Source organism: Typopeltis vanoorti, chromosome 4 (assembly GCF_054136105.1).
Source record: "Typopeltis vanoorti isolate ZY-2024b chromosome 4, IOZ_Tvanoo_1.0, whole genome shotgun sequence".
Lineage (NCBI taxonomy): Eukaryota > Metazoa > Arthropoda > Arachnida > Uropygi > Thelyphonidae > Typopeltis > Typopeltis vanoorti.
The window spans coordinates 98,722,636-98,749,093 of record NC_143552.1 but is presented as its reverse complement, the minus strand read 5'-3'; the positions used below and the strand labels follow the sequence as shown (position 1 = coordinate 98,749,093).

The following is a 26,458-nucleotide window of genomic DNA, read 5'->3' as shown; positions in this document are numbered from 1 at the left end:
AGACTAGTGTTTGACTAATTATACAATGTATAAAACAGTGTTAAAATCAATTTTAAATTATGATTCTGAGCAGTGGATTAAAAATAAAACAGCCAATCAAAGGCTAAGAGATGACAGAATCGTGTTCAAAATGATAATATCAGCAAGGAACTTGATATTGTCAGATTCAAGAATGTGTAAGCCAAGTTAATATAAGATAACATAGTCATTTAAACAGAATGAGAGAGGAATAGTTAGTAAAACACTGTATTGTGTTGAGATGGCCAGAAAAAACAGCATCTAGATCTTGATCTTAGAAGACTAAAGATCTAGATGGAATGACTACTGTGTCTTGGAAGACCAGGTATGAATTAAAAATACCAAAGACAAAGAATAGATTAACTTAATTAAAGAAAACTGTTGACAGGAAGTTAGTTATAATCAACTTAATTCAGCCGTACTGTCACAGAATCTTGTGTATCCTCTGAGGATAATTATTAGGAATTAATAATGAGATATAAATTAAATCATACAGAATATGCCTCACTTAATACACATTCAGACTGCCACATTTGTACATCAACTTGATGGCTACTCACAATGTATTGTTTGTCTTGCACTTTAATGCTAGTTTTAAATTCCCATTTCTCTTGCATGTTAGTCTCAATGGCCTTATTAGACCAACTGACTTGGCTTGTTTGAAATCCAATTAATGCTCACATAGAGCAGTTTAATTCAGTTTGTATTCTGGTGTCAGATGCGTGTTCATCTGGCTAGTTCGCCTGTTTTGCAGGATGAAAAACCTTAGTGTTCAGGAAGGAAAAATGCCTTCCTTGTATAGGACTGGCTAACTCACCTTCAACTAAAAAGAGCTGATTAAGGTTCTTCAAGTCCTAGGTAGGATTTGAAGCTAAGTATTTCTAACCAAAGGCAATTATCAAATTTTTTTTTTAATTCAAATAAATCCTGTAATGAATTTTATTTCTCAAAGGGGATAGGCAGACTGTTAGTTTTTATTATGAAAGTACTGTGATAGACACAAAAGGACCTGCACAATACTGCTTAGATTACAAAGCGGGAGAGAGCGGTCCTTGGTGTATGTGGCGGTCGTATTTAGTTAGGCTAGAAAATGTATTTTTAAATTTAAATATAGTGTGGCTTTTTGTCTCAAATTGTGCTGCAGTTGTGCCTAGGTTAGATACAAGTGGTGTTATTGTTTGGAACTGTGTTGTATATATTGTGTTTTTGCTGCAGTTTGTTTCACTACTTCAATGTGTAAAGATGGCGTCCAACAAGAAACGTACGTCAGCGGCACACAGGACTTCTACACAAATGGCTGGCCCAGCTTTAAATTTTTCGCAATGGATGCATTGCGGAAACTGCTACACGTATGTGCCGAAGAATGTGAAGGATCTGTGGTCCTTCACATTCTTGTGAAGGACCTAAATGAGAAAAACGAAAATGTCGACATATGTGAGAAGTGTAGGGATAGGCTGGAGCATTTAGGGATGGAAGCTGACATTGGGACCGCAGTGAAGAACTTCAGCAGGAGTTCATGAAAATGAAAAATGACCTTCATTTTCTGCATGAGGAATTGGAAGTGCTCAGTAAGGAGATACTGGAAATTAAAACTGAGTTTAATGTGTTAAACAGAGAAATTAGGACTACAGAGATTACTTTAGATGAAGTAACTAGAGCAGGATTACATATGGGTGAGTCTTTTGGTGAATGATGCAGTAATAAATAGTATGGGAGTGATTGGGAGTCAACAAAATAAAACCACAAGAGGTCTAGAAGAAACGAGATGTCATGAGAGTGGGGGGTAAATAAAAGAGCATTGAGTAATGAAACTGGGAGAGTCGTGCTGAATAGCATAGAAAATGAGTCCATCAGGGACGCGTGTGTGGACTTGAATGAAGTTAAGCATGGTAAGATATATGGTGATTCTATGATTAAGGATATGGAGAGCGGTATGCCTCAGGAGTGCTTGGCTGGTGGGACAAGAGAAAGAGTGGCTTTAGCAATAAAGAGAGGGCATGATGCAGATAAGATGATAGTTATGGTGGGTACAAATGACCTGAGTGGTGGTATAAATCAGGTAGCAAAAGATTTAAGAACATTATATATCGTGAAGAGGAAAAGTGTCAATGGGAAGATAGCGTGTGTCCTGTCTCATATTGACAATTACAAGTTAAGTAGACAAGCGATGATAATGAATGATATGATTGCAAGAATGTGCAAAAAAAGAGGTCTGGAATTTGTTGATGTCTGGAGTGTGTTTGAAAGAAAAAGACAGTTGTATGCTAGAGATGCGCTGCATCTGAACATGGAAGGACATAAGCGAGCGAATGAAGAAGTTACTGTTTTCTGGGCAGGGAAACTAATATTGAAGAGGTTGAGTGTAAGAGAGAGAAACTTTAGCAGTGATTGTATATTTATTGATCCTTATTCACAAAATAAATGGCAGAAGAGAGAGGATAAAAATCGGCATGGGACTACTGAAATTAGTGACTTGTATATCAGTTCTAAAGCCGGTACAAGAACTAGAGGGAATCTGCAATTTTTGTACACCAATGCAAGAAGCATTCAAAATAAGAGAGAAGAATTTTTGGCATTAGTCAGTGCAATCTCACCAAAAGTTGTAGGCATTAGTGAAACTTGGCTGTTAGTAGAAGATGTGGTCACTGGAATTGAATGTAATGGGTACAGTATTTTCAGGGAGGATAGAGAAGATAGAACAGGGGGAGGAGTACTATTGATGATAGCTGATGTGTTGCAGCCAAAGAAAGTAGTATATCAAGATGATAGACATGTGAATGAGAGTTCATTTGAGGCGGTCTGGTGTGAAATAGTGAACAACGCAACCAAATATACAGTTGGATGCTACTATAGATCAGGGGGTACAGGGGGGGAGATATTGAATTCGTGCATCAGCAAATTAGTGCAATGAGTGCAGGTTTAGTAATTATTATGGGAGATTTTAATTATGGTGATATCAATTGGAAGAAGGAAATATCACATAGCAAAAACGAAATGGAGTTCATACATCTTCTACGAGATAATTACTTGAAACAGCACATAACTGAAGGGATATGTCGTGTGAGAGTGTTGGATCTGGTTATTGGTTCAGAGCAACCAAATATACAGTTGGATGCTACTATAGATCAGGGGGTACAGGGGGGAGATATTGAATTCGTGCATCAGCAAATTAGTGCAATGAGTGCAGGTTTAGTAATTATTATGGGAGATTTTAATTATGGTGATATCAATTGGAAGAAGGAAATATCACATAGCAAAAACAAAATGGAGTTCATACATCTTCTACGAGATAATTACTTGAAACAGCACATAACTGAAGGGATATGTCGTGTGAGAGTGTTGGATCTGGTTATTGGTTCAGAGGATATATGCATAAGTAAGGTGTCCTTGTTACCTCCAATTGGTGAAAGCGATCATGTGGTATTGACTTGGGAGGTTGCAAAATCTGTGGATTTTTCTGTTAAGAAGGGGTATATACGAAACTACAGGTTAGGCAATTATAACAAGCTTCGGAGTGAGCTTGCAGCCATCCCATGGCAGAACATGATGGCGGATTCAGCTGCAGTTGCAAGTGGCGTATCGCCAAGTCCTCCGCCATTTAAGAACTCTATTATAAGAAATATCATAAGGGACTTTGTGGCATGCAGTACTTGCGGCATGTATGCATCTCGGGAATTAGATATGTGGCTTGTGAAAGAGAGCGGAGAGCGTATGTGTGCAAAATGCAGGCAGTGGGAGGAAATAAGCGCATTAGAATTATCAATATCCGACCTTGTTGCTCCAGGAATGGGGAATGAATGTAAGAAGACAAGTAGTGTGATAGGAGAGAATGAAAAAAATATATATATGAATGAGAAAATAATAGCTGATAGTGTGGAAGGCATGAGTGACTGTGAAAGTTTAGGAGATGGTTTTGTTTGGGAGAGTGAATTTAGATTAAGAGTGACTAACCTGTGGAGAATGGAAGAGATAAATGCAAGCTGAATCAGAGTGGGGGAGAGAAAGAAATTTGGGAGTGTTAGAAGAGGAGAGAAAGGAAACAGAAGAGAGGGAATGAGTGAGAGGTATGTGGGTGCTAGAAGAGGAGAGAATGGAAACAGTAGAAGAGAGGGAATGAGAGAGGTATGGGAATGCTAGCAGACGAGAGGATGGAAACAGTAGGAGAGATGGAATAAGAGAGAGAGATATGTGAAAGTGCTAGAAAAGGAGAGAATGGAAACAGTAGGAGTGATGGAATGAGAGAGCGATATGGGAATGCTAGAAGACGAGAGGATGGAAACAGTAGGAGAGACGGAATGAGAGAGGGATATGGAAGTGCTAGAAGTGGAGAAAATGGAAACAGTAGGAGAGAGGGAATGAGAGAGATGTACAGGAGTGCTAGAAGAGGGGAGAATGGAAACAGTAGGAGAGAGAGGTATGGGAATGCTAGAAGAGAGAAAATAGCAGTAGAAGAGAGGGAATGAGAGAGACCTATGGGAATGAAAGAAGAGGAGAGAATGGAAATAATAGGAGAGAGAGAATGGTAAGAGGTATAATGTATGGCGACTCAATGATCCGTGGTGTTCATAGGATGCGTGAGGAGTGTTTGCCAGGAGGAACAATAGAAAGGGTGGCTATGGCAATTAAGAGAGGTGAAAGGGTGGATGAGATGATTGCGATGGTAGGAACAAATGATTTGAGTGGTAATGTAAGTCGGGCAGCGAGAAATATGAGATTTTTGCTTGAGGCTGTACGGAAGAAGACAGAGAGAGGAAAAATAGTGTGAGTGTTGCCTAGGTATGATAATGATGAACTGAGCAGAAGAGCAGGGATATTGAATGGCATAATAGTGAGAATGTGTGACAAGAGAAGACTGGTATATGTGGATGCTTGGAGTGTGTTTGAGGAAAGAGAGGAATTGTATGTGAGAGACCACTTACATTTGAATGAGGAAGGACGTAGGCATCTGGAGAGATTGCTGTTCTGAACAAGTCAGTGTGTCCCAGGGAGGATGATAGCAGAGGTGGCCTCTTGTGGGAATGGATACTTGGGAGAAGGGAGATGATGTCAGGTAGCACTAAGCCCAGTGGAGTTTTAGAAGGGATAATGCTGGGTATAGAAACAATGGCATTTATATGCTTTATACTAATGCCAGGAGTATCCGGAATAAGGGAGAGGAATTAGTGGCGGAGATAGCATCAGCCTGGCCAAAAATTATTGGGATCACTGAGACGTGGTTGACAGAAGGGGATATAATAACAGGAATAGAAGTCACTGGGTATAGCATTTTTCGTCAGGATAGGAGGGGAAAGCGTGGTAGTGGGTACTGCTTATGATAAGTGATGACCTATGTCCTCTAAGAGTGGAGGCTTTGGAAGGAAGTGAGACAAATGATTTTGAGAGCATATGGTGTGAGGTAGAGGTAGGCAAGACAGGATATTTTAGTGGGGTGTTGCTACAGACCCAGGAGATGTTTAGACAGCTAAGTTTGACAAGTGCAAGAAGAATGATTGTTATGGGAGATTTTAACTACAGTAGTATAAATTGGAGAGAGGAAGATGCATGTAGCAATAGGGGAATGGAATTTCTAGAATTCTTGAGGGACAAATGTCTTAGGCAACATGTAACAGAGGGAACAAGAGGTTTAATAGTTTTGGATTTGGTTATAGCATCAGAAGAGTTGATAATAACTGAGATGACATCTCTCTCCCACCAGTTGGAGAGAGTGACCATATGGTTTTGACTTGGAAAATGAACAGACATGCAGGAGTATCAAAGAGACAGGAACTTATGTGGAATTATAAAGCAGGTGATTATAATAGTCTTAGACGTTAACTTCAGGAAGCTTCATGGAGGGAGGAATTGGAAGGCCAGGATATCATTAGTGCGTGGGAAATTGGGAAAGAATATTTGTTAGCAGCAATGATAAGTTGTATACCAGGAGTGAAGAAGAGGACACAATTTGGAGTAAACTGGATGACAAACAATATTAAACAGGAATTGCATGCGAAAAAGAGGCTATGGAAGAGATATAAGGAGACAAGCGAAGAGAGGATTCATGAAGAATATAAGACACAGGCCAGAAGAGTGACTAGTGTGGTACGGAAAGTGAAACTGGAATATGAAAGGAGGTTGGCCCTAAGATCCAAAGAAAATCCTTGGGAATTTTTTAGCTATGTGGCCAGTAAGAGGAGAAATGACTGTGGAAGAATAATATTGTGGGATAAAAATGGGAATAGAGTGACTGATGCAGAGGACATAGTGGAATTGTTCAATGAACACTTTATTGGAGTATTTCATCCTAGAGGAGACAGTTTTAATGCTAGAGGGATAGGACTGGTTCGAGGTTTAGAGGTACAGGAGGAGAGTGTGTTTCAGATACTGAGTACTCTGGATGTCAGTAAAGCTTTGGGACTGGATGGTATTTCCCCACGAGTTTTGAGAGAATATAATTAGACACACAGACTGGAAGTGTCTAATTATAGGCCAGTCTGTGTGTCATCAGTAGTTGTTAAGATCTTGGAGAAAGTAGTGAGGGACCGTATACAACATTGGGCAGATGAGGGTAATATTATCTGTGAGAGTCAACATGGATTTGTGAAAGGGCGCTCTTGTTTTAGCAATATGCTAGCCTTTTATAATAAAGTTACAAGAACATTAGATGAGGGAAAGGCATATACTGCAATTTTCTTAGACTTAACAAAGGCATTTGACAGGGTGCCACATGATAAGCTGATATTTAAGTTGCAGCACATGGGTCTGGATGTCAGATTGGTCAACTGGATTCAGGATTGGCTGTCTGAAAGGTATCAGAGAGTTGTGTATGGTGGAGCAGTTTCAAGGAGGCAGAGGGTTACAAGTGGGGTCCCACAGGGACCAGTACTAGGACCTATATTGTTTAACCTTTATATCAATAACATTGCCAGTGGATTGCAAGGGGATATTCAGTTGTTTGCAGATGATGCGAAGCTGGGAAGGATTATTAGTAATAGTGCAGATGTGGTAGCCCTGCAAGAGGATTTGAATAAGCTAGATAAATGGGCAAATGAATGGGGGTTTCAGTTTAATGCAGCAAAATGTTAGGTCTTGAGGTTTGGGAAACATCGATGGGATGCTGCATACTCTATGGGAGGAGTTATACTGGAGGAAGTAGGGGAGACAAGAGATCTGGGGTTGATGATTGATAGAAACCTGAAGTTTAGGGGACATATTGCAAAGGTGGTGAAGGTAACACAGAGGATTGCTGCAATTATGAGAAGGACACTGACCTGCAGAGATAAAAGAGTTATCATTCCATTGTAAAAGTCTCTGATGAGACCACACTTGGACTATTGTTCTCAGATTTGGTCTCCAGGATTTGAAGGGGATAAATTAACTGTGGAAAGGATAAAAGACTGATGACAAAGATGATTTCAGGACTGTACAAGGATAGTTACGAGGATCGGCTGAGGGAATGTGGACTGCAGAGTTTGGTGGATAGAAGAAGGAGAGGTGATATGATTGAGACTTTTAAACTGTTGAGAGGTGGTTACAGGGTTGACACTGGGGAGTTCTTTCGCTTGGTTGAACAGCGGGAAGGAGTGATGACAAGAGGCCATCCCTGGAAGTTACGAAAGGAAACTGTGAGCAAGAGGGTGAGGAGTGGTTTCTTTGCGTGGAGGGTGGTTGAACCGTGGAATGCATTGCCTGATGGAGTGGTGAGAGTGAGAACGGTCAATGAGTTTAAGGAGTGGTATGATAGACTTTGTGTTTCCTAGGAGGGACCTCCCACAATGAGTCTTGATAGACTTGTGTTTCTAGGAAGGACCTCCCATGATGAGTCTTTCGACTCCATGGAGGCCTGAATAATAATAACAACATATTGCATGGGAAAGATGTTAACAGTGCATGGGATAAAATCAGTGAGTGCCTGAGGAAAGCAATATCAGATTGTGTCCACATGGTCAGGAAGACAAACAAGCTTGGCATGTTAGATGGATGAGTAGTAGTATCAAGCTTGATCTGCAAAAAAAAGAAAATGTTATGGAGAATGTACAGGGAGAAATGCGATCAGTACACCCATGAGCAGTACAAGGCTCAAGCTAGGAAGGTTACCAGCATAGTAAGAAAAGCTAAATCAGATTATGAGAAGACCTTAGCCAATGAGATCAAGGATAATCCCAAAGAGTTCTTCCGCTATGTGGCAAGTAAAAGGAAGAATCACTTCAGAAGGATAAGTTTAGTGGGTGCTGATGGTATTGAGGTGACAAAATCAGATGTAATAGCCGAGTTACTGAATGATCACTTTTCAAAAGTCTATCACCCAAGTGAGGATATCTTTGTACCTGTAATAATAACTAATGTGAGAATTGAAGCTAAGAAATCAGAGGTATTTAATATATTGCAAAATTTAAATGCAAACACTGCTGTAGGTTTAGATGGAATATCAGCTCGGGTGTTGCATGAATGTGCAAAGGAATTGTCAACTCCACCTCTTACTTAGATATTTAACTTAAGTTTGAACTCTGGTATGGTCCCTAGGGAGTGGCAAAGTTAGGCAAAGTGGTTCCTTTGCATAAGTGGCTCTAAAACTGCGGTAGTTAATTACAGACCAATCGCTATCTCAAGAGTAGTGGTAAAAGTATTGGAAAAGTTGGTTAAAGACAAAATTCAAGAATGGGTGGATCAGGATATGATACTCTATAGAGGCCAACATGATTTTGTTAAAAGTAGATCCTGCCTTAGCAATCTATTAACTTTTCATAATAGAATGACATCTGAGTTGGACAAAGGAACTGGCTACACAGTGGTACTTCTGAATTTTGCTAAGGCTTTTGACAGGGATACCCATAGAACGCTGTTATGCAAATTGGAGCAGATGGGAATGGATTAAATTGGTGATATGGATAGGAGAATGGCTCAGGGAGAGATACTATAAGGTGGTGTATGGAGGAGCTGAGTCCAGAATGAGGCAGGTGACCAGTGGTGTGCCTCAGGGCTCTGTGCTTGGGCCATTGTTGTTTAATTTGTATATAAATGATATAGAAAATGGCTTAAAGGGAGATATTCAGTTGTTTGTTGATGATGCAAAGTTGGGTAGCGCAATAAAAAATCAAGCTGATGTTGAAAGCTTCCAGGATGATTTAAATAAGCTGGTAGAATGGGCAAAAGGCAATGGATGTCAGTTCAACGTGGAAAAGTGTCAAGTTATGCATTTTGGGATTAAAAGATTACCAGCAGTGTACTACATTGATGGAACAGTACTCCAAGAGATTGATGAGGCCAGGGACTTAGGGGGGTGTTGGTAGATAGGGAGTCGAAGTTCAGGGTACACATTGCTAAGGTGTCCAAAATTGCACATAGGTTTACTTGGTTGTTGAGGGACACACTGACATCCAGAGATAAAGACATTATTATTATCCTTTATAAAGCGTTGATACTTCCACATTTAGATTACTGTGCTTAGGTCTGGTTACCTGCATTCCTTAGAGATGAGGAGGCTGTGGAGAGGGTTCAGAGAAGAGTGACTAAGTTGGTGAGTGATGTAAAAAATGCTCCCTACATTGATAGATTGAGAGTATGTGGATTGCAGAGGTTGGTTGATAGGCGGAGAAGAGGGAATATGACAGAAACGTTTAAATTACTGAAAGGTTTTTATAGGATTGATGCAGGGGAAATGTTTCAGCTGTGTGATAGTGATGGAAGAATGAGAGGTCATCCCTGGAAATTAAAGAAGAGTGTGGTTAACAAGGGTATGAGAACAAGGTTTTTTGCCTAGAGGGTGGTGAATGAGTGGAATTCATTGCCTGACTTAGTTGTCAGCTCTTCATCTGTAAATGAATTCAAGAAGAGATATGACAGATATTGTTTTGTTAGTTTGGGTCTCCTGCAATGCGTCTACTGACTCCATGGAGATACCATAATAATAATAATAACAACATAATAGGCATACAATACAAAATGTGGACATAAAATCATCTTCTGCGATTTTTAGTTACAATACTCATGATTAACTTGTGCTGAATATGAGATTACTTTCACTGGACACTCGATTATGGGATGCATTCCATCATTTGTTGTTATGCCAGCTGGATATGTATTTGATTGGTGTATATACACCAAAGTTACTTAGCTTGTACAAATGAATCCCAAAAGAAACTCAACATCAGCTTCTACGCAACACATAATACTAGCATCTGACATATGACTGATATGTTATATCAGGAAATGAGTTCATGTGACAGAGCATACAGCATAAATGAAATACAATCATAACTCACTATAACAAAAATAATTACAGAGTGAATAGTTCATCAGTTAGGACTTTTCAGTAGATCATCATAATTTATTTATTCATGTGGAGTTCTCTCCTTTCCTCCACCATCCTTTTAGGACTAGTGAAGGAAAGCCCTCCTAATGAGAGATTAAGTATGTATTTTATGACTGTAGATCCGTGTTCGTTCACAGACCAGTTAGCCTGTTCTGAGGGATGAAAAACCCGAGTTTCAGGGTGAAAAAAATCCTCTACCTCCATATGAGACCAAATAACTCACCTTTAGTCCAAACAGACCAGATAAAGGTTCCTCACATCATGGACAGGAGGTTCCTCATGTCATGACTAAACGGCTTCGTCTAAACTGACTAAGCTATGGAGGCTATGTTCATCATAATGAACTACTAAAAAGTCCTAAATTAAGCCTGAAAACAATGTTCTTTGAAAGGATATTGATTATATGTTGAATATTTTTCCACTTGGTTATACTATAAGTTAAAGATGCCAAGAAATTAAATCCTTGGTTTAATCCTTTATCCAAGTGTAAGCAAACAAAGTTTGTGCATGAAGTAAATTCATGACTGGGCAATTCGTATATAGAGGCTAATAACTTCACATCACTTGCCTTAGTATCCCATATGTGAAGTTACTTCATGTGCAAACTTTGTTTGCTTACACTTGGATAAAGGATTAAACCAAGAATATAATTTATTGGTATCTTTAATTTATGATATTCACTATAGCAAACTATACTCAGAACAAACAATTCCTCTATCTCCCCCTGAGGATGATTTACTGACAGTCAACTGCAGTTCTCTTTAATGACTAATATTAAATTTAGTTTAATGCTTTATCCAAGTGTGTGCAAACAAAGTTTGTGCCTGAAAGTATCTTCAGGACTGCAGTAAAGCGGTACAACACCGGGCAACTCCTTGCAAAGGTGGAGCAAGCTACCAACCCTCCTATCTCAGTATCTCCCATAATGCACAACACATCTCCTTGCGGATCTGTATAATGTTATACATTAAGGGAAGGGCCACTACCCAGACTAGTTTCGACCTTTATTGAGGTCGCTTCAGTGGGAGCCAGGCCCTAAGTGGAGATACCAAGGCAGAAGCATTAGCAAGGTCATCTCCTCCTATAGGAGCTGCCAAACAGTGTGCCACCTTTTTATTAAATTACTCTGGATTTAGAGAAAGATGATAGGAGGGTTGGTAGCTTGCTCCACCTTTGCAAGGAGTTGCCCAGTGTTGTACCACTTTACCCCAGTGCTGAAGATACTTTCAGGTGCAAACTTTGTTTGCACACACTTGGATAAAGGATTGAACTAAATTTATTATATTCTAACCAAGTGAAAAATAAACTTTCAACATCTTTCTCTAAATCCAGAGTAATTTAATAAAAAGGTGGCACACCATTTGGCAGCTCCTATAGGAGGAGATGACCTTGCTAATGCTTCTGCCTTGGTATGGTATCTCCACTTAGGGCCTGGCTCCCACTGCAGAGACCTCAATAAAGGTCAAAACTAGTCTGGGTAGTGGTCCTTCCCTTAATGCATAACATTATACAGATCCACAAGGAGATGTGTTGTGCATTATGGGAGATGCATTATGGGAGATATGGGAGATACTGAGATAGGAAGGTTGGTAGCTTGCTCCACCTTTGCAAGGAGTTGCCCGGTGTTGTACCACTTTACCCCAGTCCTGAAGATACTTTCAGGTGCAAACTTTGTTTGCACACACTTGGATGAAGGATTAAACTAAATTTATCATAGTCTGACCAAGTGAAAAATAAATTTTCGACATCTTTCTCTAAATCCAGAGTAATTTAATGACTAATGGATAATGAATAATGAATCTCTTTAACACACACACGTACAGATCTTACAGTGCTTTTATATTACAATTTTTACCCTGAAGCAAGGGTGGCTACTTTATTCGAATTATCCAAGCAAGTCTTTCTACTAAACAACCAAAATAAAAGCTTGCAAAGATAGTGAAAATCATAGCAATATGTGGACAACTTTTTTCATTAATTTATGGGTAATACAGATGCAAAATTTAAGAGTAAACAAGGGTTGGAACATCTGCTGGACACATCGTGTAGTTTAACCCTTAATTCATCAAAATTTGAAGGCAGGTCATGGTGGAATACCCATTCCATCAACATAGTCCAAACGACGCATTCAAGTGATGTGAGATCAGAAGAACGTGAAGGGTACGGGAATTCTGTGAACCCCAAATGAACCTTCCAGGAAAGTGTTCTGATAAATAGGCTCTAGAACCATGTGATGTGAGACAGCTGGTTCCGTCCTACTGGAATATCTGTGCACAAAATGGAATGTTTTTTTTGCATGACACATCCTATGTAAATCCTGGGTGAATGGGATCAACACATTCTAGATGTAGTATTCGATATTCAAGGTCATGGTTACACCACTCTTTTCAATGAAGTAGGGCCCAATTATGCCATGGCTGGAAACCAAACACCATACCTTCTTACTGTGAAGAGGTTCTTGGACAAATTCAGGTCTCAAGAAACATGTAGGCTCATCTGTTTACATGAGTGCTTAGATTGAAATGCACCTTGTCCAAGAACAAGACATTACGGAGAAAGGATGGTTCTTCAAAGACACTGGCAGCACGAGTGCACAGTATTCCCGCAGTGCCATGTAATCCATTGCTGTTAAGCACTAACCCACCTAAATGACGTACCCAGCTCCTTAAGGATTCTCTGTGGCAACCGTCTTAGTATCCCAGGTTTTACCACTATTCAGTGTTGAGTGCATTTCGGAGACTGTAACACTCGCTCCAACATTTCCCGTGATTCTTATTAGTGTTGACAGTTACTGCAAATCTCCTGAATGCCCTTTACATTGGGGCAGACCACTATCAGTATGTCAGAACCTCTCGATTAAAGCAATGATGACAATAGTGCTTGGGCCACACTTACAGAAATGATGAACAAACTGCTCACAAACATGTCGTAGGCTTGGATCATTTGCTCTATCAACTCCTTATGAACGAAAATGATGCTCAACAATAAATGTCTTTTCTTCCAATGTCAACAATTGCTACAGCTAAATGAAATAGTGTAGACTCTACATGTGCTCTTCTATTAATGTGAATGCAGTCAAACAGCATATCTCATAGCACGTGTACTGAAGGGAAGGTGTCAACGTTATCATCTATATTCTTCCCATAACTTTTTTGTTTAGTTGCTTAGCTACTATTACACAATGATTAGCTTTCTTAGATTTTTCTCTCTATACTCAAAGGACATATGCTGACTTGCATGCCAGGAATTTTCAATATGATAGTTCATTATTTTTTTTATATCCTTGGAGAGAACTTCAATGTATGTTTACCTAGATGAATCAATCAATGTATACTTCCGATTTTGATAAATGGTCTTTAAAGTTTGGTCACTGGTTTTCCATCTTTCATTTTTTTTCCCCAATAACATTTGTACATTTGAATCCACAGCTCAGTTCTGAAAACTGCATAACTAATTCTTGTACAAAATTTTGCAGATATTCTTCTTTTCGATGTAATACTCATTTTTATCCTTTTCAAAACTAAACGATGATCACTTCCTACTGCAAATCTCCTGTATGCTGTATCTTGAAAACTAGCTTTTCCTTTATGTCAGATGCCCACTCTAAATGAACTAGACCATTGTGTGAGACCATAGGCACAAATAAGTCTCACTGTTCAATTTTTTTCCCATTTCAAAATTTGCCTAATAGCTCTACTTGAAATATATTGTATTCAAGAAGTTTATGTGCTTCAGCAAGCATGATATTTCATCATATTGTATCATCATTTCTGTTTGTGAGTTTAAGCCAATACAGTATACAATATGGAAAACCAGGACTCAACTGGCAAGCCCATTCCAGTTCTTTCATTAGTAGATTTTATTGATTACAATGTATATTATAATTGACAAGAAATTATATTGTTCTTTTATTTTTATACTCAAGCATAAGTATGAAGTAACATCAAAATAAGAATTAAAACAAGAATATAATTTCTGATCAAGTATAATATACATTCTTTACGAACTATATGAAGGGTTATTCCCAGTTAACTAGCTTTTAATAACTAATATTTAAGGAATTGACAGCGTATACTAGAAATATAGATTAAATAAACTTTAATATATACTTTCCGATATTTCGGCGAACATCACATTGCCATCTTCTTGGGAACTTACTACAAAGACACGTGCACACAAGTACTAATAACAGCAAATGAGACTGAAGCTAGGAAGCTAGCGTTTTCCTAAAGTCCTGATGGTGCCCACTGGCGGGCTATATTGGTAGTTCTTGGCCTTTGGGCTGAAGTTCTTCTGATAAAAGTTTCCCAAATTTGGGGCAGTCTCATGCATCCAAATTTGTTGAGGTTTGGCATGTTCCTAAGGGCCGAGGCTGATTCCATGAATAGTCTTTCATACTTGAACTTGCTGCGGTGTATTACTGTGGCTTTCTTCCATCTTATTCTGTGGCGAGTATCCAGAGCGTGGGCTGCAAGCCCAGAGTGGCTGTACTGGTGAAATCGGATGTAATCCTTGTGTTCTGAGATTCTGATATTTGCTGTCCTGCCTGTTTGGCCAAAGTAGGACAGTTTACAGCTGCAAGGGACCTGGTATACACCAGGTAGGTCTAGGGGAAGTGGTTGGTCTTTGGTGGAGCAGATAAGGGATGCCAGTTTTTTATGTGGTCTGTAACAAGTGGTCAAGTCATGTTTTTTTAAGATTTTTTGATTTCTTCTGAGGTGCCTCGGATGTAGGGAATGGTGATGGATTTAGAGTAATCTTTTTTGTGAAGGGGAGGGGTTGGTGGGTTGTGGATAACTGGGTTAAGTATTTTTTGGATTTTTTGGAGGGGGTAGCCGTTGGCTGAGAAAGTGTCACGGATGTGATTTAGTTAAGTGGTTAGGGCTTGATCATTAGAACAGATTATTTTTGTCCTGTTGAATAATGTCTTAATAACTTCATATTGTTGTGAGGGGGGGGGGTGATGGGATTGTTGGTGAATGTATCTGCCTGTATGGGTGGGTTTTCTATAAACTGAGAAAACCAAGGTTCCATCAGGTTGGAGGGTGACTAGTGTGTCTAGGAAGGGGAGGTTATTGTTTTCCTCTTTTTCCAGGGTGAATTTGATTCTAGGGTGTTGGTTGTTTAAGTGTTTTAGGAAGGGGAGGAGTGAATCCGGGCCATGTGGCCAAATAGCGAAAACATCATCAACGTAGCAAAGCCATATGGTGGGTTTTTGTGGGTTTAAGGCTTTCTCTTCAAACGTCTCCATGAAGAAAACTCTAGCTTCCTAGCTTCAGTCTCATTTGCTGTTATTAGTACTTGTGTGCACGTGTCTTTGTAGTAAGTTCCAAAGAAGATGGCAACGTGACATTCGCCGAAATATCGGAAAGTATATATTAAAGTTTATTTAATCTATATTTCTAGTATACGCTGTCAAATCTTTAAATATTAGTTATCATGTTTAACCAGCATATAAGCCTCTCAACAAGAATAATGATCATCCACGGAGATCTCTTCGCACGCAAGGCCCGCCATTACGGCAAACTGAAGCTGAAGTTATCCAGACAACTTAACCGTCTGGCATTCCTAAAACGCTGCCGGGATAATCAAGTCATCCCGAACTGTGTTAAATTTAAACACCACTTCATCTCACAGAAAGCTCTCCGTATTTACAACCGCGCTAGCCAGGCATTACTTCGGGAGCAAATTACCGCTACACGCTGTTCCCTAGCCGACATAAACAGAGCTATTTCAACGCTAGAAAATGAGCTTTCACTTACGCTGAATCGGTAATTTACTGGCAATACACCATCACACATAAAAAACTCAGCCCACTTCAAAGCCAGTATAGAAAACCTTACACTCCAACATAATGACATAATGGTAAGTTTTGATGTCTCCTCCCTATTCACGAATGTCCCCCTCAAAAAAACCTTAGAGCTAATCTAAGCTAAATTTCCTCCCGATATCTCAGCCCTATTTCAGTTTACAATGAACTCAGGCTATTTCGTTTGGCAGGAAAAATTCTATAAACAAATAGAGGGGACAGCCATGGGTTCACCACTTTCCCTACCCTTGGCCAACTTCTTCATGGAGACGTTTGAAGAGAAAGCCTTAAACTCAGCCCCACAAAAACCCACCATATGGCTTCGCTACATTGATGATGTTTTCGCTATTTGGCCACATGGCCCGGATTCACTCCTCTCCTTCCTAACACACTTAAACAACCAACACCCTAGAATCAAATTCACCCTGGAAAAAGAGGAAAACAATAACCTCCCCTTCCTAGACACATTAGTCACCCGCCAACCTGATGGAACCTTGGTTTTCTCAGTTTATAGAAAACCCACCCATACAGGCAGATACATTCACCAACAATCCCATCACCCCCCCCTCACAACAATATGGAGTTATTAAGACATTATTCAACAGGGCAAAAATAATCTGTTCTAATGATCAAGCCCTAACCACTTAACTAAATCACATCCGTGACACTTTCTCAGCCAACGGCTACCCCCTCCAAAAAATCCAAAAAATACTTAACCCAGTTATCCACAACCCACCACCCCTCCCCTTCACAAAAAAGATTACTCTAAATCCATCACCTTTCCCTACATCCGAGGCACCTCGGAAAAAATCAATAAAATCTTAAAATAACATGACTTGACCACTTGTTACAGACCACATAGAAAACTGGCATCCCTTATCCGCTCCACCAAAGACCAACCACTTCCCCTAGACCTACCTGGTGTATACCAGGTCCCTTGCAGCTGTAAACTGTCCTACTTTGGCCAAACAGGCAGGACAGCAAATATCAGAATCTCAGAACACAAGGATTACATCCGATTTCACCAGTACAGCCACTCTGGGCTTGCAGACCACGCTCGGATACTCGCCACAGAATAAGATGGAAGAAAGCCACAGTAATACACCGCAGCAAGTTCAAGTATGAAAGACTATTCATGGAATCAGCCTCGGCCCTTAGGAACATGCCAAACCTCAACAAATTTGGATGCATGAGACTGCCCCAAATTTGGGAAACTTTTATCAGAAGAACTTCAGCACAAAGGCCAAGAACTACCAATATAGCCCGCCAGGGGGCACCATCAGGACTTTAGGAAAATGCTAGCTTCCTAGCTTCAGTCTCATTTGCTGTTATTAGTACTTGTGTGCACGTGTCTTTGTAGTAAGTTCCCAAGAAGATGGCAACGTGACGTTCGCCGAAATATCGGAAAGTATATATTAAAGTTTATTTAATCTATATTTCTAGTATACGTTGTCAATTCCTTAAATATTAGTTATCATGTTTAACCAGCGTATAAGCCTCTCAACAAGAATAACTAGCTTTTATTCTTATGTAATCCATAATCAAAGCACAAGTAGTATATTTTCTGGGCCCAATATTAATATGTATTATTTTCATGAAGAACAGTTCAAAAGTAATTTTTCTAATGAAAGTCAGGACTGGGCATTACTACATCACAATAGTTAAACATTATTTTCTCTGTACTATGTTTGGCTAGATTTTTGCTCCTCTAATTTAATATTGCTTAGAAAATTATTAATGAAATTAATTTTGTATACACATTAGCTAGGATATTTACACATAAGTTTCTTGTAGCAGAAAAAGGAAACTAAAAATATAAAGAAATAGTATAAGCTAAGTTAAGATCAAGCAGTGGTACCATCTTACCTGTTCAAGGTCTTCAATCATCTCCTCCAGACTAGTCTCAAATATCTATTAAAATAATTCGTCATACATATTAGAAAATAACTGGGCACAGAAAAACCAGAACACGCACATTTACAAAAAAAGTTATCATTAAAAGGAAGTAATCCATGTACCATACAAAGGAAGAACAAAAAAGCATTACACTTACATAATTATAATTAAAAAGAATGCTTTAATTTAATCATTTTAAAGCATGAAATTAGACAATATATGGCTATATACTATACTGCAGTATGACCTTTGCTGTCCTTGCACCAATAAACCACAAACTGCATTCCATTATTCAGCTCACTGCTCCAACTTAACTTTTTTTTTTAATATGCAATCCTATCGATATGGTCACCGAATACTATTCACTCCTGCAACCAATGGACCAGGATGTTATCACTGTCTTCAAGACATATCATTTAATATGTTTTTTCTCAGGCTATTGCTATCATTAAGGGTAATAAAACTCTCAGAGACTTTTAAAAGAAATATAATATCTTGCATTGTACAAAGATGCAGCAAGGAGTGGGGTAAGAGCAGATTATTCAAATCATGTTTGGAGGAAGCTGCTGAAAATATATGTTCATACATTCACAGGATTTCACAAAACTTGACAAGAGACTGGCGACAAGATAGTTCTGATAGCTGAAGAGTTGAAGACCAACAATAAAGATGTAAGGCCATTGGTGGAAGCTGTGAAAGAAGAGCTCACATATGAAGACATTATTATTAACATCTGACCTCCAAGGAGTCAGACTCATCATAGGAGGTACACACACTATTGCACACAATGCTCATCCAGCTGTGCTTTAAACTGATTCAATGTGTCTACATTCACAACATACTCAGGCAATGCATTTTACTCACCAACCACTCTCCATGCAAAGGACCTGCTCCTCACTCCACTGCTCACACCCTCCTTATACAGTTTCCAGCGATGGCTTCTTGTGCTAACCCCCCCCCCCTCTCCCATTCTATAAAAAATCTCCAATCTGATAATAACCCCTGACTAGCTTATATGTCTCAATCATATTACCCCTCTTCCTCCTATTCATGATAGCTCTGCAACTTACATTCTCTCAATCTGTCCTCGTACTCCACATTCCAAAGACCATTGACCATCTTTGTGAATCTTCTCTGGCCATGAAAACCCAGCAACCATATCTGTGCACAATGATCGATGATACCTGATCAAGGCATTATACAATGACATCATAACCTCCATATTTCTGCATGTCAGGGTCCTCTGCATCATTCCCATTATCCGATATGACATCTTCACAACTTGTGCAATGTGGCCCCTGAATTTCAGGTCCTTGTCCACCATCACTCCTAGATCTCTCATCTCCTCTACTTCCTTTAAAGTTCCCCCACCAAGTGTATACTTCCCATCCCATCATTGCTTACCAATTCTCAAACCTTACACTTTGCAACATTGAACTGACAGTTCCACTTACCTGCCCATTCATGCAATCTATTCAAGTCCTCTTGTAAAGCCATAACATCTGCTTGACTCTGCATTGCTCTCCCCATTTTGACATCATCTGAAAACAGCTGCATCACTAATTAAACCCATACCAATATCATTAGCATACAAACTGAACGACAATGGTCCCAAAACTGACCCCTGCAGTACACCACTGTGACTTTCTCTTTCGGGATACTGCACCCCATATACAACTTTCTGATACCTATCTGACAGACAGTCACTGATACAACTCAGAAGTCTGTTATCCAATCCCATCTTTTTCAATTTATTTACCAGCTTGTCATGTGGCAGTCTATCAAAAGCTTTTGCAAAATCTAAGTACACCATTGTATATGCATCTCCCCTGTCCAAGGAGATGGGATGGGAAGTATACACTTGGTCAACTTGTTATAGTACATAATTAGTCAACTTGGTCAACTTGTTATAGTACATAATTAGTCAACTTGTTATAGTACATAATTAGGTTAGTGAAACATGATCTCCCTTTAACAAACCTTTATAGAGCTAAAATAATAGAAGAAAAAACTGCAGAGCTGCCTCTGTTAATTAGGCAATTCAGTTGTTTGAGGAAATTGACTCCAACATGAAGAGATTCAGCAAAGTAGACAAAATGAATTAAGCAAGCTGTAATTGCTTGCTACAGAGAAATGTATAAAGAAAAGAAAGGGCAAACTTGAAGACTAAGTTGAATACAATGTACATGTTTTTAAAGAAACATCTTCTTACTTTTACCTTGCTGCTGAGAATGGGCTTATACCCTCCAAAAGTTATGCATCTGGTTAACCATCCTCAAGACTGCTTTGTTGCAGTTCCTGAGGAAATGGTCTCCTCTGTCTCCTCTGATGAATTATCCAATTAGTAAGGCAACAGTTTTAAAGAATTACTCTTATTCCATATGTGTTTCTAGCTGATTATTTTACTGTAAGCACAGAGTACTGTACATTCGTGTTCCATTATTTATTACAATTCAGTACTGCATGCAGTAAGTTTGTGGCATAATCCATACATTGTATTATTTCACTATGAGAACCTCCATAATTCAGATGCTTAGAAGACAGCTTGAAGTAGTGTGCCATAGCATAAGAATCTGTAAGGGAAAAATATTTAGTAGCAGTATGTGGATACGGTCAAAGCTGGTTTGGAGGAAGAAATACCAGATTGTGTACTGAAGTCAGGAGGATAAATATGGTAGGTAGGCATTAGTTGGGTGATTAGTATCATTAAGCTGGAACTGCAAAAAAAAAAAAAAATGTTGTAGAGGGCATTCCACAACATTTCTCCTTATGGAAAAAGATAATTATCAAATTCACGAGCTATACCAGAAGGAAACCAAAAAAAAAAAAAAAGTGACCAGAATGGTAAGAAGGGCAAAGTTGATCTTTCTCTTACTATGTGGCAAGTAAGAAGAAAAAGGACTATGGAAAGATTAATGAGCACTGACAGCAGCAAAGTGATTAAAGCAGACAAAATAGTTAAGTTACTGAGTAACCACTTTGAACTGGTTCCAAATATAGATGCTGTAACAAATGCAACAGGAACTGATCTGAGAATAGAGGTTGATGAACTGGAAGTACATAAGATATTGAAGAATCTTAATGCAAATATGACTGCAGAATAAGATGGAATACCAGGTCCCACAATACAAGAATGTGAAAAGGAACCAGCATTGCCACTGACTAGGATGTTTAATTTAAATCCGAGCTCTGGTAAAGCCTTAAGGAGGAAGTTAGGGCAGAATAGTTCTGTTGTATGAAGGAGACTGATAGCAAAATACACCAACTGATATCTCGAGAGTGGCAGTGAAGATATTGAAAAAATTAGTCAAAGACATAATTCAAGAATCTGTGGATAAGAATATGATACTGCATTGGAATGGGGTGGGGGAGAATGGTTTTGGGAAGGATAGGATATGCCTTAGTAATTTACTAACTTTTTATGATAGTGACAGCTCAGTTGGATAAAGTGAAATACTACACAATGATACTGTTGGATTTTGCAAAGGTGTTTGACATGATACGACATGGAACTGTAACACAAATCAGAATAAATGGAAATGATATGCAGTTGGTGATCTGGATACAACAGTGGCTGATGGACAAATACATGTGGAGTACAGAATCCAGAAGAAAGCAGTGTGAAAGATGGCTCTGTGCTTGGATTGCTGCTGCTGAATTTGCACATAGATGATATAGGAAATGATATGAAGGGAAATATTCATTTGTTTGCTGATGATGCAAAATACAAGACAGTTAATTGCAATGATGAAGAGAGCCTGTAGGATGATTTAAATAGGCTGAAAGTATGGAAAAGAGATAATGGTTTTAGTTTAATGTGGAAAAATGTAAAGTTATGCATTTTGGAATGAAAAGATTAGAAACTTTATACCACACTTTGTACCACACAAGAAATTGCTGAAGCTTGAGATTTGGAAATGTTGGTTTATTTGTTTCATTATGGTTTTATGGCACAAGCACAGCTATGGTCATACCTTGCCAGTAAAGATCATGGCAGTATATAACGAAAAAATAACTTGATAAGTAAACAAAAAGCATAAACTGGTACAGATAAAAATGTAACAAATGCCCCACTCCCAAAAGAAAAGTGTACAAAAACAAGAGTAAAAAGATGTATAAAAGCCAGATAACAATCAGATATTAAAAGCCTATATACAAAAACAACGTATAAATAAAAATAAAGTGTAAATGAAATGTATAAATAAAAATAAAGTAAAGGATCTGTGTACAGAGAAAAATATCAATTTTCTGTAAAAACAAATTTAAAAACAAAAGTGACATTTGGTATGCCTGATAAAATCTGCCTGAGTGTCTAAACCTCAGATATTTTTCCAGCAGATGTTCCCCTGCTGAATGTAGCATTAAGAAAAGTGGTGTATCAGTCATCGCTTCTGATGTTTTCTGTTTCTTATTTAGGTTTTCTGTTAAAGTTTCTATGGTTTTTAAATATGGTTGAAGCTTGTTGAGGGATAAACAAGATGATGAAAAGCTATTCCTTCTCAGGAGGAAGTTGGATCACCACCAGAGCTCCCCACTCCCCATGGAGCAATGACTGCACTTGTGAGTGGAATATCAGGGCTACTGCGGATGCCATACTCGCACCACATTAAGCTTTGGGCCCTGTCCCCAGACCATGGAGAAGGAAACTTACTGCAGCACCACTGACCCTTGCAGGCAAGCCCACTAGCCAAATGATCCTGGCTGAGCCATCCAGGACTGCTCTTCTTGCAGTAGTAGTGTGACACTACCAGGATTTCCATTTCCAGATGTCCACGGGAATACACAAGAGAAAGCTAACACTGCATGGCAAACATGGCAGCAAGGTATTGGATCCCAGTGATGGTCTGGAATATAGGTTAGTAAAAAGGCCTCTGGAGAAGTAGAGCAAAAAATATGGGAGAAAAAGCACAGAAAAAAGAATAAAATGAAAAAAGTCAGCACTGGGAAGACCCCCCCCCCCCTCTGCCATGACAGATACCTCGCATGGATTGAGAATGGGAAGTGTTGGTGGACAGAAGGTTCATGGGATTACGTGGTTATTGAAGAACCAAGAAATTTTTGATTTCTTTGTTCTTTGATTTGATGCAGAAGAAATTAGCCGGTATGGTTGGCCAAGTGGTTAGTGTATCTGCTCTCCAGCCAAAAGGCTGCAGGATTCGAATCCTGCCATGGATGTTTATGATTGTCTGTGAAAATACTAGCGGGCATTCCACAACATTTCTGGTGGTGGTGAGCAGTAAATGGCGTTGGTATAGATGATGATGGTAGTTGCAGTTTGTTGTAGTTGATTGATTGAGTGGTGACAATGGAGAGTTGTAGAATAGGTGCTCTCTCTCGATGAGTCTTTGGACTCCCTGGAGGTGTCACATAATAATAATAATAAAATATTTCTGCATTTAGCTAGACAATGGAGAACAAGGAGTTAACCCAGGAAATTATGTAAGACTGCAGTTAGCAAAGGTGTGATGACCATATTTAATAATAATTAATAATAATAAATATATTTAATAATAATAAATATTTACCTGACTGAAAAGCTTCACCAACTGCTTGCTCTGCAAGTTGTATATTCTTTTATTTATATTTGGTAAAAGCATTTTCACCCAGAGGTATAAATCTCCTTGAAATTTTCCTGAAAGGCAATGTTAATTATTAGTATATCAGAGTACTCAAGGAAAGTGAAGTAAAATCTATTTTTTAATGAAAATTAAAATGTTTTAATGTTTAAGATAGAAAAAATGTTTTCCTAAACAGATGTAGAATTAATTTCTTTTAAAAGGACAAAGTGAATTTTCATAAACAAAACCATCGGTTATAAGCATAACTAAAGTAGGTATTACAAAATAATTCATAATGAGCTGAAATCAACATAGTTTTTCAATACTAACTACAAATATCCCCCCCCACACACACACACACATATGCAATGAGTTATGTTGTTATTTAAGGTTACTACATAAGCAACTGCTTTAGACTACAAGGCCAATGTATTATGTTTTTCTGGCCAGTTTCTATTTTGCAGGATGAAAAATCTGAGTTTCCAGGAGAGAAACTATCACCTCCACATCCAACTTCTAAGTGGGAAGAAGTTTTATTCTTGATGTGGAATATGCAATCAAATTTTCTCAAGCAAGCAATACCCTCCTTTTTGAGATAATAATAATATTATTATTATTATTACGTGACACCTCCAAGGAGTCCAAAGACTCATTGAAGAACGGCACCTACTCTACAACTCTCGGTCTCCACCACTCAATCCACCACATCATCTACACCAATGGCATCTACTGCCCACCACCACTAGTATTTTCACAGACAATCACAAACACCATGCCCATGGTGGGATTTCAATCTGCAGCCTTTTGGCTGGAGAGTGGATACATTAACCACTCGGCCAACCAGGCCAGTGCAGAGGGAAACCGTTTTATATTCCGAAGTGAACAATGATCTTTTCAATTCCAATTCAAAAATACATTCGTAATTATAAATCTAAATTTACCAGTTGATCATGTGAAAAAGTTTGCCTCATATCCAAAAAACAGAAGAGCATTTAAAGAATATGATAAATCTACAATGCAACAAATTTCACCAATGCTTATGAGAAACGAAAATGGCACTGAATCACGAATAAGAAATAAAAATACAACTAATATTCAATTTTTACCCATACACATAACCAAGTAATAATTTTACATATAGTACAAATATACTAGAGGTTGATCAACCAACCTCCTGTGTATGGGCCCAACATAAAATAAAAATAATAATAATAATAATAAATAAAATAAAATTCAATGAGGTGACAACTGTTATATGTAAAGAGAATGAAATAAATAGCAGAAGCAGTAATATTGCTGACATTCACGAAAATCATAACAATCTTCTTTATTTTATCTCTGAATTCATGCTTCATGAAAGAATTTTCAAAAGTCATGGGAGGACTTTGGCAAGAACATAGAAAATAAATATCAAAAAGGTGGCAAGATATTCTGGAGGTTGTCGAAGAAACTCAGAAATGGAGGAAAGAGTGCTGTAAAAGGAGTTAGAGATGATAAAGGTGACATGAAAACAGGAGAAAAAGATATCCTTGAAGTATGGAGTAATTACTTCGAAAAATTTCTAAATGAAACAAGCAGTGATAGCACAGTGGTAAAAAACACTCAACAGGCATACAGTCAGGAATACATATCCATACTTGAAGCCATCAAAGGCTTGAAATGTGGAAAGGCAGCAGGAGTAAATGACATTCGACCAGAAATGCTGATGTATGGTGGTATAAAAGTCTTACAGTGGCTGCACTGCATAGTTCAGAAAGTCTGGACAGAGGGACGAATTCCCGATGATTGGAGTAGAGCTCTCATAGTACCCATATATAAAAAGGGGAATAAAACTGAATGTGAGAATTACAGAGGTATTTCCCTACTGAGTGTTCCTGGCAAGATCTATGCAAGCATACTTGAGAAACGGTTGAGGAGAATTGTGGAAGAAAAGCTTGGTGAAGAACAAGCTGGATTCAGGCCAAATAGAGGCTGTCAGTATCAGATCTTCATTTTACGACAAATAGTCGAGAAAGCATGGGAATATAACAAAGATCTGTATTTAAGTTTTATCGATCTGGAAAAGGCATATGACAAAGTGCCAAGAGAGAAGCTATTCAATACGCTACAGTTATATAGTATCAATGGGGCATTATATCAAGCAATACTTAGTCTGTATTTGAGTTGTAAGTCGGCAGTTAGTATTATTATTAAGAGAGGCCTCCAATGAGTCAATGACTCATCAAGGGAGGCCAGACACTACACACACCAGCTATCATACTTATTCTTGAATTCATTCACACTGCTTGTACTCACAACATCCAAAGGCAATTCATTCCAATCACACACCACCCTCTGAGAGAAAAATCTAGCCCTTGCACCCTTCTTGGCAGCCTCCATTCTCAGCTTCCAAGGATGCCCTCTTGTCCTTTCCCCACCCTTCATAAACTGAAAAATTCCATCAATTCAAATCCTGTATGGCCCTTTCAGAAGTTTGTAAGTCTCAATCATATCATTCCGCTTTCTCCTGTTTGCTAGTGTCTGCAGTCTACAAATTCTCAATCTGTCTTCATAATCAGTATTCCACAATCCTGATATCATTTTTTTAACACTCTCCTTTGTACTCTCTCCAATATATCAGAATCACAACAGAAACCAGGAGACCAGACCTGCACACAATAGTCCAAGTGTGGTCTTATCAAAGTCTTGCAAAGTAGCCAAATAACATCCTTATCTTTACATGCGAATGTTCGTTTCAGCATTGCAATTATCTTTTGAGTTGTATTTGCAATCTTTGCCACATGGTCCCCTGAACTTCAACTTCCTATCTATTAACACTCCAAGATCCCTAGCCTCATTAGTTTCTTCTAGCCTAATCCCACCAATATAATACGACACTGGATACCTAAT

General features: G+C 38.7%; 1 protein-coding gene across 4 annotated transcripts in view; it reads right to left on the bottom strand.

Moving 5' to 3' along the window:
* LOC150107542 (DNA ligase 3-like) overlaps positions 1-26,458 on the bottom strand; it is a 505,727-nt gene that overhangs the window by 383,648 nt on the left and 95,621 nt on the right. For all 4 annotated transcript variants that reach the window (XM_090391370.1, XM_090391373.1, XM_090391372.1 and 1 more), the window contains exons 5-6: positions 23,537-23,643; positions 17,982-18,026 (exon numbers count right to left, since the gene is read on the bottom strand). In XM_090391370.1, the coding sequence (XP_090247496.1) occupies positions 17,982-18,026; positions 23,537-23,643 (152 nt within the window). The remainder of the gene's footprint in view (positions 1-17,981; positions 18,027-23,536; positions 23,644-26,458) is intronic.